Source organism: Protopterus annectens, chromosome 3.part0 (assembly GCF_019279795.1).
Source record: "Protopterus annectens isolate FY-2018-M chromosome 3.part0, PAN1.0, whole genome shotgun sequence".
Lineage (NCBI taxonomy): Eukaryota > Metazoa > Chordata > Ceratodontiformes > Protopteridae > Protopterus > Protopterus annectens.
Window position 1 is genome coordinate 795,731,838 of NC_056731.1, and position 19,892 is coordinate 795,751,729.

A 19,892-nucleotide genomic window follows, 5' to 3' on the forward strand; every position below is an offset into this window, starting at 1 on the left:
TGTTCACTGATTCAGTAACAAAAATGCATGACCATGGATGAGGATGGGGCATTCAATGACCAGTAGCCAGAGCTTTGTTGCATGACTCACTGCTTGCTTAATATTACAGTCTGGTACAGCAGTCGTGCTACTATTGTTACTCCTACCCAGTGGTCAGTCTCCAGACTCCCTCTACTCTTATTTCTGAACAAGACTCCAACATATTTAAACTCCATTTGGCAAAGTTACCCCACTCTCATCTTCAGAGAGAAGTGCATCAGCTTTGACTTCTGATTTGCAAGTGTTGATTTTCAGCCTAAGTACTTCATACTCAATGAATCAATGCACTGCATTCCAGAGAACAGAGTCACATGAGACAAAAGAAATTTATAAATAGCAAACATTAATCCATAACATCCACAAAGTTTTCCAAATCTTGACTGCAACTTTAAATCCTGTCCATGAATGCTACAGACAGAAATGGGAGAAATACTATTGGTGGATTCTTACATCCTCCAGAATGTATTTCATTTATGGAAAGTGGAAAAGACTTGGTATGTTATGTAGATCAAAAGTGGGCACTGCCCACCTTGTCTCATCCACTACTCCACCCACAGTTACTTCCATCCATACTGCATGCCTCCTCAGTACTCACCAACCTTCAAAAGTCACAACAGAGCATATTGGGATGAGGCTGTATCACTACTGCCAGAATTGCCACTAATGTTCCACAGAGAACTCACCACTGTCAATCATCACAGAAAATAAAATAGTATGATCTAAAAAAAAAATAAATGTACTCCTATCACAACCACAACTTATACATTACCATATTACACAAAATAATCTCTCCTCCAAGGTTCCTTTCTTAACCAATACCAAGTGGGCATTACAAAATGTCACAATAGATATAGAGACTTACTTCATCCCAGTACTATAGCTGCCAAACAGAACTCCACTCTACCTGAGATCATGGTAGAAACAAACAGCAGTAAATTCACTGTAGAGCTTAGACAACATTTTAAAAAAGCATCATGCAATGTCCAACTATTACATGATGCACACCACTGCATAGGCACACTCAACCATTCTTTCTTCTTTAAATAACTAAATGTATTTCTCTCTCTTGACATGTCTACCAATATTCCACGTGTATAGTGTGCTAATGACCATTGGGACCTTTATAAACCTAACCAAGCATCCCAAGGGTATCCCACAAGTTTTCTACTAAGCATGAGGAATACATAAATGTAAACTTATCTAACTGAATAACCAATGTGTATACTTAAGGATTACACTGCAATACCTAATACCTACATTTGTGTATCATTATTGCACACTTATTGTACTTCTATAAATCTAAACACAACATTTCTAACCTGTCATTTAATATATATAATGAAATAATATAAGATGTACACAAATGTATATAACAGTGGACATGAATACAAGTTTATGCAGTTTTCAAGTATTAATGAAAAAGTATTTAGTTACCGATTACCATTTTGGCACCAATATTTGAAGTTTAAGTGATAGATTAAAATGTTTTAAGCCATGTACTGAAGACTATTTAAAAGCATCAAATCTGGTTTGCTTTTTTTCATTTGTTCTTTGGATTGCACATTCTGGAGGATAGTCATTAAATCATGATTTACTATGTTGCTGACTTTTGTTGGTTTTATGTATGTATTCACTTACATCTAATGAGCTTTTACACCACATACTGAATGTTACATACAGAAAAAATGCTGTGAAATCCAGGACTCTGCTGAAAAAGTGCTATGATGCTCACTCAGACTAACCTGGTAAATATAAGTAAATAAATAAAGGTCTATGACACACACACACACACACACACACACACACACACACACACACACACACACACACACACACACACACACACACACACACATACACACACACACACACACATGAATGATACACACATGAATGATACACACAAACACATTCAAGTACATATGAGCAGTTCACTTCACCTAATGTTATTTGTTCAATAAAATGAACTGTACATTTGCGTTGGCAAATGTCAGTACTGCCCAAAAAAGTAGGTGGGTGTGTATTATGTTGGTGCATGCATGTCTCCAGGTTAGAGTTAGTGTTAAGTAAGGAGTTACTTTTAGTGTTGTGTATGCACTTGCAATCAAGTCTTTGCTGTTTAGGATTAGACTTAGGAAAGGTTAGGGGATATTTTTTAATGTTGTGCATGTTTGAATGTGTGTGTGAGGTTTCACTGCAGATTTTTTTGGCATATTATTATATGTTACTAATATGCCAAAAAAATCTGCAGTGAAACCTCACACACACATTACTAATACTGCGGTGGTGGTGCTGCGGTAGCGTTGTCTCCTCATAGCAAGACGTTGTCCCGTTCGATTCTCAGCTAGAGCGTCTTCTGTGTGGAGGCATACGTGAATGGGGCATGCCTTTGTTGAAGGTTGTGCATCAGGGCTGGTAACCCAGTATGTAAAAATCCACTACCAATCATTAGCGGACCGGAGTTCCGCTGTGGCGAGCCCTAACCGGGAAAAGCCGAAAAACACAAACATTATATGTTACTAAATAGTACTGCTTGTAACTAAACTGTTCTAAATATATGCAGAAAGGAAAGAAAACTCTCTTCAAGGTAAATAAACTGTGACATCTATTAAAAATTAATGCTTTAATTGTTTATGCCTCTTCCATGCTGTCCTCTGCTCAATTTAGAAGCAAAGAAGATACTACTGCTTTACAGGCAAAATTTTCCATGATTTCAGATCGGCTGACTTACTTGTCCCTTAAAACCACGCCTTCAATGCATGCACCAAACATTAAGACACTGCTCATATCTGTTGATGAATATTAAGGAAGCATAACCATCAGAGAAACAAAAGCATTCATTTTAGTCTAAGTGAAGTAAAAGCAAAGCAAACAATTTGTACTTCTTCAAAACTCATTGTGATGAGGGTGCTGTCCTGAATTACAGAGCAACTCTGGAATACAAAATATATATCACTTCAGCTTTATCTCAAAAGTCCTGCAACTTAAAATGAAGTTTGGCACAGAGGAAAGGACAATTACCTTGGGTTATGCATTCCAAGAAAGCTTGAGAGAAAAACTCATATTTTGAAGTTTCTGTTAGTGTCAGCCATTGCCAAAAAGATCAAGTATTTAATGTGTTATTTTGTTCATAGGGCACAGTGATGTATATCTAGTCTCATCATCCAAACTCTGTTTTAAACGTTTCTTGTTTACTGTACACCAGCTTCTATGTTTTGAGGAGCTGTTAGGTGTTTCTTGTACAAAGACCCAAAAATAGTACACAATCATTTTATGTTTTATATGGAAATACTTTTGTCAGTCTAGTAGAAGGAGATGTTTCCTTGTTTGGATGGCTAAGCTAAGCTATGCTGGAAGTCTGTGTGAAGCAGCAGAAGTTTATAGGAAATAAAACTCATTATATCCTATGTAACCCTTTACCAAGACATGCTACAAATGACCAAAAGCAGATTTGCTTTCCATTTTTCTTTAGAAACTGCTAAATGACCTTCCAAGATAGCAGCACAGCACAGACTCAGTATATATTTTAAAACTGAATTTAGTTGCATTAACTGAGATTTGAATACAAATTACACACACATACACGCAAAACTGAGATGTGAAAGATTAATCTAGAATATGGTTCCACATTTATGTTGTTTGGATAGAGTATTGCATATTTTAAGAGAAATTATACTTCATTCTACATTATAAATAGTGACTGTTTGCTTTTTTGTTCGGTCTATGCTTCACTGCAGCTTAATACGATGTCATGAAGTGGCGTTACTTGTTTTTTACTGGGTAATATCTGTACATTAATAATCTGTTGGAGAACAATCCTCCAACAGGGTATCAATGTACATTTTGTCCATTATATAAAGGATGCTACTAAGTGGTAGGGAACATTGGGGTAATATCTAGTAATGATATGAATATTATAACATTCACTAAATGTTAGTCCAGAAAAGTTGTTGCTGAGAATATACTCCCAAACACCTCAACAAAAGATTCGCCTATAATGCAAGTAGTACCATTGCAACTGCACATGCTATCCACATACGTTTGCAGAAGAAAGTATTTTCACATTTAACCAGTAAGTAAGTAAATGTGGTTGTTGTTATAAAAGGATACATATAAAAGATGTTGTTATAATTGCCAATATTGTTCCTGTGGGGATGGATTTCTGAGCATCTCGGAGATCTCCCGATCTGTTAGAACCAGCCATGATACCTACAAGGAAAACAACATGGAAGTCATTATTAATGTAACAAATGTACAATTTCTTTAAGTCTTGTATATCAATTTTTTTTATAAGTCATAATTTTACCTTTGGCTGCCTTAGTAAAGGACATGTGTAGCACTGACCTAATTTTACACAAAACATGGCTTATCATCTTGATAGAAATAACAGATTAAAATGATAAAATTGCTGATAAAATGTCACTTTATTAAATAACAACAAAAAAATAACAAGGTAAGTGCTTTTGTATTCACAGTCTTTTTTAGACTGTACATCAGTAACGACTCTACAAAATATAAAAAAAATCAAACACTTAATTAAAACAGTGTGACCTGCTTCAATGAAAACAGTCCCTTCTTTTCAAAATAATTTAAAATTTTCCATTTTATTCAAACAAGAGAAATGGCATGCATCTAATTTTAGCTGCCAACAATATTCCGTCTAGTGTAACAATTCTTCAGTAGCAGTTTCCTCCATAAACACACAACTTTTTCAAGGAATGCAAATATGAATAGAGTACATTTGCATTTTAATGAATGTTTGCACAGAGCATTTTTGTCATGAGTCATACACTCTGTATGCATATGCTCATAAACCCTTCTGTTGCAGCCTATGATTTGTGCATTCAGTATAAAATGCAGTACATTTGTTGCCTAAGGCAAAGTAAGTCACATTATAACAGCTCAAGAAACTAAACCAGGTATAGGACAATGTTTACCTTTTACAACCATTAAGTCTACTCCTGTATGTAAACATTGACACCAACTTCATCTGCTGCACTTTATCATTTTCACTTTACTAGTTGTGGATTTGAAAGGTTTATCTAACAAATCTTGTTTTCCCTCATGTACAAATTGTGGCTTTGCACCAATCATTAAGCCCAAGGGGGAAAAGTCTGCAAAATTTTCTAGTTAGATCTGATAGCATTTTTGATACTCTGCATATCCACAGAGTCTGTCAGTTTCACAGACATCATCCTTTCAAGTTACCTTTCATCTGTGCAACACTGCCTTCGCTGTCTGACAATAAGCTGACAGGCCTTAAATGTATCTGCTCCACATTTTTTTTCACTAGCTCAACTTCTTTATTAATTACAGACATTGAATAATGTCCTCCATAAAACTAATTTTTGTAATCTTCAATCTCCTTGAAGTAAAGTTTCATCTGATTCTGTCAGGTAATGTAGCCTAACCATTTGCCTTTCACTGTGTTCTGTTTTAAGTACGTGGAGTGTGTGTGTTTCTATAAGAAGTTATTATTAGAAATGGTTTTGTATATACATGTAATAATCCAAGAAACATCCAAGAAGGTGAAATATTCCTATCAAGCCACCAACTCATTCTAAACTCAAATAAGACAACATTAATAATCATTACAAATACAACTACAAGTCCATCTACCTACCACTTTATATTCACTTCACAAATGGTACCAAAACGGAGCTGACAAACAAGGCCAAACCCCTAGGCATTATAATAGATGACCATCTCAAATTTGATATTCACATCTCCCAAACAATCAAAAAAGTACATTCCAAGCGTGGTGCTCTCTACAGAGCCAAAGCTTAACTAACACCCCAAGCCAGACTAGCCACAGCTAAATCTCATCTTCTGTCTACACTTCTCTACTGCTCTCATATCTTCACCAACTTATGCAAGGCTATCTTGCATAACCTTGAATCCTGCTATAACAAAATTGGAAAGTCTGCCACTGATCATCCCCATAAAACCCATCATTGTTCCACTCTTCTACAACTCAACTGGCTAGAACTTCCAAACCTGTTAACCTTAAACCAACTTACCCTTGCCCACAAAATCATACACAACCCTCATAGCTGCCCAGCAATTACAACCTTACTCCAACTACAGGTAAACAGCAGGTTCCTTAAGTCTTCCAATAGGCCACTGCTCAGAATAACAGTCACATAACTACCATGGTGACTCCCTCTACTCAAACAAAGTAGTAAGTCCTGGAATGCTCTGCTCCTAAGCATACAATGCACCCCCTGCTATTCTTCATGTAAAAACACAAATAAAAGAATACCTTAAAAGCAACTAGCTTTGCCTCTGTAGTCCCCTTGGTTAACTCCTCTCTCCTATGCTCATTCTCTCGCTCTCCTACACTATCTTTCTCTATTACAGCTCAAAGGCTATTGCTTTCCTCAAATGCTACAATCAAATTATTTTCCTCACTGTTTTTTGGTCTATACATATTTCAGTAATCCAAAAACTCACTGTTAATTTTCTATAACACTGTGTATACATCTTTTCAGTTCGGTCTACTCACTGTCTGCTTTCAGCTTTTTTACTTAGTTATCTGGATCCCTGTGATTTTACATTTATAATGTTGCAGCCTGTAATGAAAATATGATCTAATCTTTTGTTCACATAAAATTGTATGGTAATTATTGTTGAGTCCTACTAATGTACGTGTGGATATTTTTTTCTGTCTTGCATTTTCTGAAGCTTTTGTCCTCGGGTTTAAGCTGAAAATGGGTCACCAGCCCAGTCGGACACTACCTGGTAAACAAATGTAAATAAAAAAAAATAAATAAGTCTCTCTCATTTTTTGTGAATGAAATGTCAAAAATGTATATTTTTCCTATCATAAGTGTGGGTAAACTGCAAAAAAAAAAAAAAAAAATCTACCTGGTTTATATACAACATAAAATCTTGTAATGCTTCCTCTTTATCATTCAATATCAAAAAAATACAGACAATGAAGCATTTAAAACATTGATCCGTCTCAGAAAAGGTGAACAAAAAAAGATATTTGTGACACTGATAAACTCAGTGTCAGCCTGAGGGAGGACTAGGATGAGTCCAGTAAACAAACTGAAAGGGCTAGTGGCAGCTGACAGTCAGAACCCCATATAGGTATAGTTCCTTGTTAATAAATTATGTCAAACTGCATATTCCCCTATTGTCTACACAGGATTCTCAGATATTTTCTCCCAGTTCTTAAATAATTACTAGGAGCACTTACAAATCACCTGTTCTTGTTTGCCTGTATAATGGGAGGAAATGTTTTTCAGCGTTTTATCTAGGAGTCTCAGGAATGCACAAACTGAGCCACTGAGTGGGGGTATGGTCCTCTTCCACAGTCTAGCTATACATTTGGATATGCATTTAGGTGCTTCTGAGAATACTCTGCTCTAGACCATTCAGACTCAGCTGAGATGACAGCATTTCATACAGAAAATGGATCTGAGCTTGATGTCCTCATCTCACATGTTACAAACAAACCATAGCCAGCCAGATAGAGTAGTAAATTGTTAATTTTGTCAGGAGTTAAGAACAGCTAAAGAAGTTCCAGATGAAAGAGCTGACAGAAAAATGTTAACACTCACTAAAGCTTAAGTGCACATATTATCTTCCAGTTTTTCTCTTATAATACTTTCTTAATGTTGCCAGACCATCTGAGGAAGCTGCATTACCTCTTGGATAACTGACAGGACTGAGAAATCAATCTGTTGAACAAGCTTCCCTGTGTTCCCAAACTAATGATTAAAATCTGAGTCAGGACACTGGAATGTTTTGTTCCCTGTGGGAATAATTCATTACAATACAATATGCAATGCATGTACTTATTCTATTTTGCTTTTATTTACTGGGTTGGACTGACTGGGTTTAGTCAAAAAAACCTTTATCAGCTGAGTTCTGGGGAGAAAAGCTCCAACATATTACAGACATTTTAAAAAGACATTTAATAATGTACATGAATAAACATTAAGTAACATGCTTTTTTGTCAGAACTGTGAAGCCCACAATCTTGAAACATATAATCCTGAGACCATAATATCAAAAGATCAAAATACCAACTCCATCTACCACTGTAAACCCAAGACCGAGCACTAATACGAGTCCTACAAGAGGTTACTACAGTAGCCTGATATTGTGGTCATCAGCTTTTGGGTCTTTTGATATTATGGTCTCAAGCTTTTGGGCTTCAAGATTGTGACAGTAAAAGTAATATATTAACAATTACACATTCATTTGCTAAGTAGATTACATGCATATGAAATAAATGCAGGTATTACAGTATAAAAGATACATATGCATTAGCAGATATTGAGCGTTATGCATTTGGAGAGGTGTATTAGTGGGTTTGTCAAAAAGATAATGAATCAAGTGATAGGTGCTTAGAAATGCAAGATTTTCAAGTCGTGCGTCTCCTGGCTTCTTGAAAAACTTTAATAACTTCTTCAGAAAAATGGTGCCTGTAAGAAATGAGAACCCTATCATCCACAGAGATTAAAAGATGACAGACAGGGGGTGAAGCAATAACCCTTTCTGTTGTGTGATGAGATCCCATTTCATGTGAAAGTTTGTAGTACTTTCCTTTTTGGCCAAGGCGCATTGCTTCTTTCTCCTTTTTCTTCTAGCCAGGGGCATCAGTATTAAGAGTTTTATTTTGTTTTTTCCTTTTGGGCCTTTAAAAGAACTCTTTGAATGTCAGGAGTGCAGGGAAAGCATGGAAGAACTTCCCCGTCCACTGAAATGTGAAAGCATCTGTCATCCAGGCTGAGGGGCAAGGATCCATGGTGCAAAACAGTCAAAGCTGTTTGTGTTGTTTTTTGAAGAAAAAAGATCTATCGGAGGAGTCTCCCAAAACTGAAGGATGTCCTGGAAAACCTGTCATAAAGTTCATTTATGAGGGTCCTCCAAGATCCTGGTTAAAGAGTCTGCCAACAACTGTGCTGTGATGGGATGTATGTGGCTGTGAGCGACATGTACTTCTGACTAGGATGGTCACATGCTTTCTTTGCCAATCTGCAGAACTGGAAAAATCTGGTCCCTCCTTGCTTGTTTATGCACCACATTACTGTTGTGTTGTATGTGAACACTTGAAGGGCAGGTAATTTCCAGAGATATAAAAAGACTAAGAGCTTATATGAGGGACCTCATTTCCTTCATGTTGATGTGTTCCTTTAGCATCTAACTTGTACTTGTTGGGTGACAATCCAGGCCCCCCAAGCCTTGTCTGAGGCATCTGTGTATTTCCTGAAATGGGGTTGAAGGAGTGATGGTAAGCCCTGGATCGAGTTTCACTTGATCCTTCCACCATAAGAACTCCCTCTGAGACATGGTAAAAGGGGAACAACTATGTTATGAGAATGAGAGCAGAGACTAGACTGTTTTCAGGTACCAGTGGATTTTCCTCATATGCAGTTTGGCTAGGGGGGAGCATTGGGATAATGGGAGCCATGAACTCCAAAGCCCTTAGGATCTCCCTGGCTAAGCATTGTCTGAGGGAGGCAAGGTTGTGGAAGCAGTTTGTAAGGCTCTGTACCTTCTATTGAAGTAAAACCTGCATTCTTTTTGTGTCTAGTCTGCAGACTAGGAAAACTAGATCCGCGAATAGCTGCAAGGAGGATTGTTTTTTAGTTGACTGTGTGTCCCAACTGATGCAGGAGTATGCAGGTGAACTGGAGATGCTGTAGGAATATGTGAGAAAGTAGCTTGGATTAACAGGTCATCTAAGAAGGAAAAAAAATCTACATTCCCTGAGTTCACCACAAGGTGATTACTGGTGCCAGACACTTTAGAAAAACTCGGGTCTGTGGAAAGCCCAAAAGGCAAACCAGTAAACTGACAGTGAGATAACCTGTGGAATTTCCTGCAAGGAGCCCAAATTGGTATATGGGAGTAAGCATCTCTTAGTTCAAGGGATACTAGAAAAGCCTGGAGCAGAATTAAAGGCAGCAGTGTGTGCAGTGAGAGCATTTTGAAAGAAGGCACTTTTAAGAAGGTGTTTAGTAGGGAGAGATCTGGTATGGGTCTCCACTGTCCTTCTTTCCTTGACACTAGGAAAAATCTGGAGTAAAACCCCTTTTCCACAAATTCTTCTTGCACAGGTTCTATAGTGAATGACAGGGATAAGGTAGGCCTAAGGACCAGGGAGAAAAGAGGTTGCAGATAGTCACACATGTAAATTCTTGTCCTACACATAGTTTTTATTTTTTGGTCTTACAGTTGATCGTTGAAAATTTGAGATGAACGATTTGGCTAATAAAGTTGAAGAAGCAGAAATGCATTGGATTATTAGGCTACAAGCATATAGGGCTCCTGGTTTAAATAGCAATGTACCTTTAAGACCTCACTTAAGGCATGTAAATTGGTTCATTGACTTAATTGTTTTACTAGTTATAGGGATTATTTTTTGTGGTTTGCTTTATTGGTCTGATGAAATGCATTGTTGCATGAAAGAGCATACCATTTTTCTTTGTTAATAAACAGTTTTATTTTATCGGCTGTGGTTGGCTGGTTACTTCTTTTCTATTAATTGTTTTTTGTTGTTATACCAGCCATTGACTTTAAGTGGTTTGTTTGTTTCTTTTTATGGTTGGATAATTCCTCTGGAACCTAGGTACAGAGGTCAACAGATGCCCTCCACCATTCTTCATGGTTTTAACTTGTTCTTGAAGGGTTTTGAAAACGTTGGCAGCCTAGGGGCCAAACAAGAGATTCTTGACTAAAGGGGAATCCACTATTTTCAATTTGAAGTCCTCAGGGATAGGTTTGGCTGTGTAACCATGCATACCTGTGGATTACAGAGTCTATAACCACTGATCTGAGTGGAGCTGTCAATTTGGGAAAAATGTTACTATCAGGAGGGTTAAACTTCATTATTTGATATGTTCATAGTTGTGCGTTTCTTTTAAGTTACTAAGTTATGGGAGTGTTCATTGAAACAAAACAAAAAATATTGTAAAATGTGACACAGGTGCAAATTAAGATGACAAGAAACAACTGAATAAAGGATCAACCTGCCAAACACGTTAAGTTTTGTCTGAAGAGAGGAAACCAGGCAGGGGTGCCATCTATCCTCTTTGCTATTTGTGGTACATATAGAACCACTGGAAAATAAAATAAGGAACTTAGAAAGTCAAGGATATAACTGGTATGGTCATCTAGAAAAGTTGTCTTTATTTGCAGACAAAATTATTTTGCATCTGATAAAACCAGAAAGGGACATCTCAGTGTTGTGGAACATTCTGAGACAGTTTCAGTTTTTTGCGGATATAAAATCGATGAAGACAAAACAAAGATTATAGCTGTATACTGTGTGTCCGCAGATGAATTGATTCAGCAACACCCATATTTATGGACACACGATAAAAGGAAGTATTGAGTGTGGGTTAAAATGGATTCTGTTATGGCAGTTACTGATATGTGGGAATAGACTAAGCAAAAGATAATACAAAACTTGAGAAAGTGGAAGCTCTTGTTTATGGATATGGATAGCAAGATAGAAGCAGGGAAATTTGTTTTAGTCCCTTTAGGGTAAAAGATATTTTTATCAACCAGAGGAGAAGTTGTGGTCAGTAATTAATAAAGAGTTGAACTATTTTATCTGGGAGGAGAAGAGGCCAAGTGTCAAGTGCGATGAGTTGATCCTTCCAATGAAGCAAGGTGGTTCAGGGTTACCTGATTTAAAAGGATATTTAAGATACACTGTTGAAGCTTATATACATAACACATGCAGAAAGCTATAATTCAAAGTAGAAAGAGATGATAATGAAGCAGGGGGAAACTCAAGAAATAAGGAGAGAGTAGGATTTTGGATGCAGACCCTTAAGGAGAATAATAGCCATACAGATTATTATATTAATAAAGTAGCAAAAAGCATTCCAAGAAATAAAACAAAACGAGAATGGAGAAAGGAGATCCTGCCAACAGGAATAACTGCAATTAGGCATACAGGGACTAGGCAAGAGGGGTCTGGAATTTACTGGAAAAAAATATGTCAAAAGAACCAAGGTATCGGGAGTAAATAACTGGAGTGGGAAAGGTAACAGAATGGGAAGAGGCTAAGATGACATTTGGACTGCAGGCTAGAGACTGCCTTCCCTGTCATGGACTGATATCAGAGTATAGGCAAAGTGAAAGGGATTTCAGACTCCTAAGTGAAAGACCTGGTCTGCTAGATTTATTATTTGAATCTAAAACAGAAGCTGCTGAAAAAAGGGATAATTAATAGGGCATACAAAATAATACATAACTATTGGAATAAATCAGAAGAAATTAGAAAATATTGGGAAGAGAAATTGAATAAGCAACTCACAAGGAAACAATGGGAGGATATATGTATGTCTCCCAAACATGCAACAAAGTCTAGAATATTTAGGATTTTTGCTGGGAATTGTTTGTATAGATACTTTTATACCCTAAAGAGACTCCAAAGATTTTTTTCCTTGGGTAAATTGCAAATGTTGAAGGTGTGATTAGGAAAAAAGAGGTAACTGGGAACATATGTTTTGGGAGTGTAATGAGTTGACAGATATTAAAAATTGCTTATACAGTACTCCGACAGAAATACTGAGTGAGCAAATAGGCATAACTAAGGAAATTACTTCTGTTTCAGCAGAGATACAGGATCTGAGTTGCTAGACCTACTAAGGCCTTTTTAAGTTTAATTCTGTTGGCTGCCAACAAGCAATTACTACAAAAATGGAAATTAAGTCAAACCGTATTTGCAGTAGTGAATATTGTAACAGAGATAAAAACAAGGAGTGAGATCTTTAGAAAAGGGTAGTAGCAAATTACATAGAAAATGGAAATTCTGGGAACAATATATACAAAGTAATGCTCTGGAGGGGGAGGCAGGTTTAAGACAAAGAAATTGAAAAATTCACGTGATGTTGGACTGATGGGTTTATATTAGAACATCGAATATTTAACAGTTCTAATCACTAAAGGTCGACCTTTAGTGATCGAACTGTTAAAACAATGAATGTTTGTAAAAAAAATAAAAACAACAAAAAATAAATAAATAAAGGATGTAGGCAGGGAGGCAAGCCCCCCCTGCACACTCCACATCCTCCACTACTTAAATATACCAACTCCAAGACAGCACTACATTGAAGTAAATGGAAATCTCCCCTTACAGAGATTTCCGTTTACCTGTTCGATGTTCTGCAGTTTTGCTATTCTCGTGTCGACAATGTCAGATTCGACTGTCAACATTCGATAATTTAATATACTGCCGGATTGACAATAGCTGTATAAAAGAATGTAGGCAATGTATAAGGTTTGCAACTGTAAATATGGCCTGTTTTCTTTCATATAAATGCGTCTGCCTATGTCTTAAGTGATAATTCAATAAACATGTTAAAAAAAGAGGTACAGGGAAGGGGCTGGGTTTCCCATCTTCAAAAGCTTATAGTCTCCTTGCTGCACCTCTGAGATCAGCCTAGACTCCAAGTCTAAATGCTTTATAATATTATAGATTTTCTAGCATCAATGAACTTCATCATACAAAACCAATTATCACAAACCATCCTTAAATACACAATAAAATAATTAAGTAATAAGATAATAACATTCCCCACCCCTCAAAATAAGTTAAAGACAAAGCAAAAAAAAAAAAAAAAACTAAAACAGCTCTTATTGATTTCCACAGTAGATTTCATATAAGCATAATGCACTTTTAAAAATTTCAAAATAAAAAAATATTTAACTATAACATTACCTATCCAGTGATTTTAACCTTAACATTTAATAGGATAACTGTCATTTAGAACAGGGTGGACGTGTGCATTCAATTTTAGCTGCCAAAGCAGCTCCCTTTCTTCCATTTTCAGTGCCACAGTCCACCCCTAATGTCTTAACAAACCTGATCAATAATTAAAAATAAGAAGGAATGGTTAGGGTGTATTCCAATATTCTTGCTAAGACATTATTCATATTTAATTTACCCATATTATAAATATGTTCGTAAATATGCTGCTTAAAATGCCTTTCTGTTTTTCTGACATAAAAAGCGGAACAAACCTGGCACATTTCCAGATAAATAACACCCTTTGTGTCACAGTTATATTTATATTACATTGTCAACTTCAAAATCCTTCGTTACCTTAATATATTTACAAAAATGGCAACGCCCACCACATTTGAACATAACAAAAATTACTCAACATCTGTTTGGTGCCTCTCTCTAACAAAAACTTTAAATTACAGCCTTTTGTAAAAATAACCTTAGGTTTATCATCCACTTTAATTTAAGGGATGCATCATCTTTAATGAGGGCCCATTTCTTATATAAAATGCCTTTCAAGATGTCAGCATCCATTGAATAAGCTGTAGTGAAGCCCACACTGAAGGTAATAGTACAAACATTCATTCCCACTGCCACTGGGGATAACACCACTAGGGGCAATTCTTCCAAATGTTGTTCCCGTAAACAACAATGGTTTATAAACCCCAAGTTCTCTTTTTCTACTGACTTCAGCAATTAGTTGGTCATTTAAATATACTGGATAAGCTCTTTTCAGGAATATATTTTTAAGAAGATCACATTCAATTTATTTTTTAAGTTGTCTTTAACTTATTTTGAGGGGTGGTGAATGTTATTATCTTATTACTTAATTATTTTATTATGTATTTAAGGATGATTTGGGATAATTGGTTTTTGTCTGATGAAGTTCACTGAAGCTAGTGAACGAAAACACTAATATTAAATTGTGCTCTGGAGTCCTTCTTCTTGCTTTTTTGTTTATTAGTTTGTGATCTTGGTTTGCTGTTTGAGCTGGATTATAGATTTTCACTCCAAAAGTAGCTTCTTCTACTGGAAGGTCAGATGAAATGGAATCCTTATCAACAGATGGAACTTGACCAGGATAATGGATTTGAAAGGAGAGGGCTAGATCAGAAGCCTCCTCATCTTCAGAAGAACATGAGTCCACAGACATCTTTTCAGGAGTAAGTGGAGGGGGTTGAGAAGAGAAAGGGGGAGAATTCAGAGCCAAAATGGCCTTAAAAGAAATTCATCCATTTCTTCTCCTGAGAAGAGGGAGGGGGAGAATAAGAACATATTTACTTTTCTGACACTTCTTTTTTGGTGAGACTTCTGCCTGTACTAAATGTGGCAGCTCAGATCCCTGACATACCTCTATTAGTTTAACTGAGATTTCTTCCTAGGATCTGAATGATGACCCATGGTTCACCTTTGTCTGCAGAATCCTCAAGTCATCAAGGCCTCCGACACCCTTCCGAACTCCAGTAAGATCTTGTCAAAGGGCATATGAGGCAGGATCTGGTATAATATGGGGTCTGAGACTTCAGCAGGTACATCAAAATCAGAAAAGGCCATGAGATTCTGTGGTCAATGCCTTCTAAGCTTTTTCTGAAGAAGTGGAGGTATGTCGTGGGAAGCAGAATCTAGCATCTTGGAGTGGGCCAAGTGTGAGATATTTGCTCTCCAAGAAATTAAGAGTAGACAAATGGGATAGCAAACTCTTGGGTACAAAGGACTGGAAGATGGAACAGGCTTTTTTGTCATCTTCTGTTTCTAAGTGAAAAAAAGACACTCAGTATCTTTGCATGGGATTTGCCTACCACACTAGCACTTACCCTTCTTACTGACATCTAATACTGTCAAGAAAAACACTTAAGAAATTTAAAGGAAGGATTCCCCATGTGGCACTTAACTGACTATTTGAAACAATGGCACCTATAAACCAAGTGACAATCAGTGTGACAGATATATAACATGCATTTGAGCTGGTAGTGAGATAGCCTGAGAATTATGCTTGCACATCCACCTATATACCCTTATGCTTGCAAACTCAGGTCACACGTTGGATGTATGATACTGGGAAGGTAAAACTTTAGTACCCTGGCCTGATGCCAGTGATTACCCGTTGGTTAGGAATACTGCAACAGTGAGTTCAGTCAGGACATCCTGTACATTTGAGCTCCACTCAAGCTACAGAGAGAATTTAACAACACAGATATCCATCAGCAGCACAGATGATATCCTTAAGCAGCATAGACTCTGATGTATCTGCAAACACTGTCAGTGAAAAGTGAGCTGGTGGGCACCACTGCCATGCCGCCAGGTCTTTTACTGACTTGGGTATCACACTTGACATCAGTCACTAGATGTGCAGGCCAGTGATCCAGGCACAGACAGCCACTATACACCCCGAGAATGTCAGTGAGTGTGATATGCAGACCGTGTATGATGTGCAGCAGCTTCAAGGATTATGGGATGACCAGCCCCTGCAAAATGACATGGCAGACAGGGACTTGGAGCAAACATGATTGAGGAGGTCACTGGTAGCCCACATAGCATCTACTATTGCATCCATGAGGCAGGTGGCAGCTGCCCCCCACTGTGCCACCAGGCAGGCCATTTTGGATTTGTAAGGGTCTAGATGTAAGAGGAATAATTACACGCTAGGACTACACAGATGGCACACACCATTTCAAGACTGCACTACTGTCACCCTGGTCAAAACATTCAATGCACCTAGTTATGGCTATTCTCACACTTGTGGCCAATAATGCACCTCATGCTCCACCCACCCTTGGCATGCCTCACCAGGCCAGCTGCTCCATTTCTTGCAGTCTGCCAACATCATTATCCTCTGTTGTTTTGAATGCCACACCTATCTATAGGCATCATCTGGTTCATAGACACCATCTATGTGCTAGCTTCTAACATGGGTCACCACATCAGGTTTCCTGTATACACTCCCAAATGACTGTGCCACTACTACCACAGGATGCAGTCAGTCCTGAAACTTGTAGACCTGCATTGTGCATACACATGGTCAACATTCAACATATGGCCAGTCCACCTAGCTACTGGAGGATGTTATCCTGGACTTGCCCCAAACTTCTACCCACCTGAGTGACTACCAAATCCACTCTCCCATGACCATTACCATTACGATAGCATTGCTGTCACCTGTCTTTGTGGCCTACTCCAGCTGTGAAGATGGCACTCCTTCACCTCTAGGGTCTGAAAATAATACCTCTCATCAAACTGCCAATGCCTTTAACACTTTCTTTACAAACACCATACAAACTCTAGCCAACCAATTATCTACAGACAACTCCGATCCCCCTAACTCCTTACCTAATACTCAGCCAACATTCCAACTACAACCCATCCCCACCTCCTACATCCATAAACTTATCCACAAACTCAAGCCTTGCACCCCCTCAGCCGATAACTTACCATCTGAATACCTCCAGCAAGCTGCCAAAGTTATCGCCTATCCTATATCCATCCTGATAAACCGTACCATAACTGAAGAAACCATTCCCAATCTCTGGAAAATCTCTCATATTATTCCCTTACACAAAGGAGGTAATGCTATTGACTATTCAAACTACAGGCCTATAGCCCTCCTCTCTCCAGAAGCTAAGATTATGGAAAAATGCATTCACCTAACAGCTAATGAACCACTTACTAAAACATAACATACTAGCAAACTGTCAGCATGGTTTTAGGCCTTATCATAGTACCACCTCAGCTCTCCTATCCTTTACAAACACCATTAATAATAACCGTAATAATAGCAGTCTCTCATCAGCACTCTTTCTCGACCTATCTAAAGCCTTTGATATGGTTAACCATCAATTACTCATAAACACTCTGTCATCCATCCCTCTAGACACCAAAGCAATTCTCTGGTTTAAGTCCTACCTTAGTAATAGACAGCAAGCAGTTCTTTGGGACAATCAACTATCTTCACACCTTCCTATTTCCCTGGGAGTCCCTCAAGGTTCCATTCTTGGTCCTCTCCTTTTCTCATTATTCATCAATGACCTTCAAATAGCCATTCCTCAAACAACCTGTATACAATATGCTGATGATTCCACTATTATATGCTCTGCCAACTCTATTTCTGAACTGCAGTCTCTAACCCAGACAGCTTTTAACACCATAGAGACATGGTTCTCTAAACAGTGCCTTCTTCTGAACACTAAAAAGACCAAGTTACTACTGTTTACAACAAACAGCAAGTCCCCCCCCATAGATTTCTCCATTCAATCTAGCAATGGTACCCTTATATCCCCAGACACTTCCACCAAACTATTAGGTATTACAATTGATGATAACCTCACCTTTGACATTCACATAAAATAACACTATTAAATCTGTCAATAAAAAACTGGGCTCCCTATATAGGATAAAACCTTTCCTGACTCCAACTGCCAAAATGACTATTGCACACTCCCATTTAATTTCAACTCTACTGTATGCAGCCCCCATACACTAATCTAAAAAAAACTAATCTTACCAAACTATCCAACTCCTATAATAGTACTGCTAGATTTGCCACTGGAAACCCATATAGAACTCACCATTGTCTTAACCTTTGTCAACTAGACTGGCTAGAACTAAACAACCTTCTGTTATTTTCCCAACTTACCATCACTCATACAATCTTCTATCAACCTAACAATACTCCAGTACTAAACAACCTTATATTACCCTAGAGGAACCTTGATTCCTTACGCTCCTCCAATAAACTTCTAGCTAGGACCACCAAGTCTAACAACTTAGCTGGTGACTCACGTTTCTCAAATACTGTTGGAAAACATTGGAACCTCTTGCCCTCTGACCTTACTGCACTTCCATCCCTTTCTCTCTTTAAGCAAAATCTTAAGAAATATCTTAAAAATCACTGGCTATGCCCTTGCTATTTCCCAGACTGAATCTCTAGATATCTCTTGTCATTTCTTGCCATTCTACTCTTCTCTTCTCTTTCCTGTCTATCCCTCTACTTTAGAGGCAACTCAAATAATGTCTACTACTTGACAACAATTATTATCCTTTCTACTTAGCTAAGAATGTACCCTGTTGGTAGTATTTCCTGCCTTTTGCTTTATACCCCCTCCTTTTCTTCCCTATTTTTCTGATAATATGTTTAGTAAATTAACCATAGGAAAGTTACTGTCTGTGTAACTATTTTTACCTAGGTTTTAAAGATACCTCTAATAATGTCTATGGACTGCCCTAGACTTACATGGTGTAAAATGAACTGTTGATGTATGTTGTATCTATTAGACTAATGTGTATTCAATTTTAAACCTTTTTTGCTGTGGTGGTGGTTGTTGAAATTGGAGCTTTTCTCCCCGGGCCTCCACTGAAAATGGAACTATATCCAGCTGGACCAGCCTGGTTAACAAATGTTAAATAAAATAAATAAATAAACGATGATTATTACATCCTGTCCACTCTCTTGCTTGGATAAGATAATGTCTGATGCACAATGTGGCCCATCTCAGCACTGAAATGCATAGTCTGGCTGTGATAACACATGTATTACTTTATTCTATGTTACCTATACTGTGGCCCATAGCTGTAGATCAGATGCCACCTCTTTGTCAGTGCCATAAAACACTACTCCCATTTCTGTCTTATACAGGTGTCACTACAACAAATTCCTCCAAAGACTCTGCACCCAACCATCTACTGCCTTAACAGGTCTCAGGCAGTACTACAATATTTCTATGTTGTATCTGCCTGCATATGACCATTCTTTGTAACATGCCTCATGCCATAAGTATCTGACTTCACATCCCTGCTGCATACTGCAGTGTACCATCAGATGTATTCAAGCAGCAGAGACATGCTGTTTGGAGTTCAAATACCCATTAAACAATGGTCCATATTTGTGAATGTGTGGTGGTGTATGCTTTCTTAGTCAAGGTACAGGAGTTTTGAATAGGGGTCATTACTCATAGCTACAACACATATTTAATATCATCTGTAATATATAACAGTGGACACCATTATATGTGACCTGTTGCCTGCTTGAATTAGACCCATATATCTTGGCTTTTGTACCCATCAATGTATGTGCCTACAAACTAGATGACCCTTGTGAGAA

The 19,892-nt window shown here is 37.7% G+C and overlaps 1 protein-coding gene across 2 annotated transcripts in view; it reads right to left on the reverse strand.

The window, feature by feature from the left end:
* Positions 1–19,892, reverse strand: part of SLC12A7 (solute carrier family 12 member 7) — a 2,260,604-nt gene that overhangs the window by 443,615 nt on the left and 1,797,097 nt on the right. For both annotated transcript variants that reach the window (XM_044065144.1, XM_044065145.1), the window contains 2 exons: positions 4,150–4,248; positions 2,771–2,828 (listed from right to left, as the gene is read on the reverse strand). In XM_044065144.1, the coding sequence (XP_043921079.1) occupies positions 2,771–2,828; positions 4,150–4,248 (157 nt within the window). The remainder of the gene's footprint in view (positions 1–2,770; positions 2,829–4,149; positions 4,249–19,892) is intronic.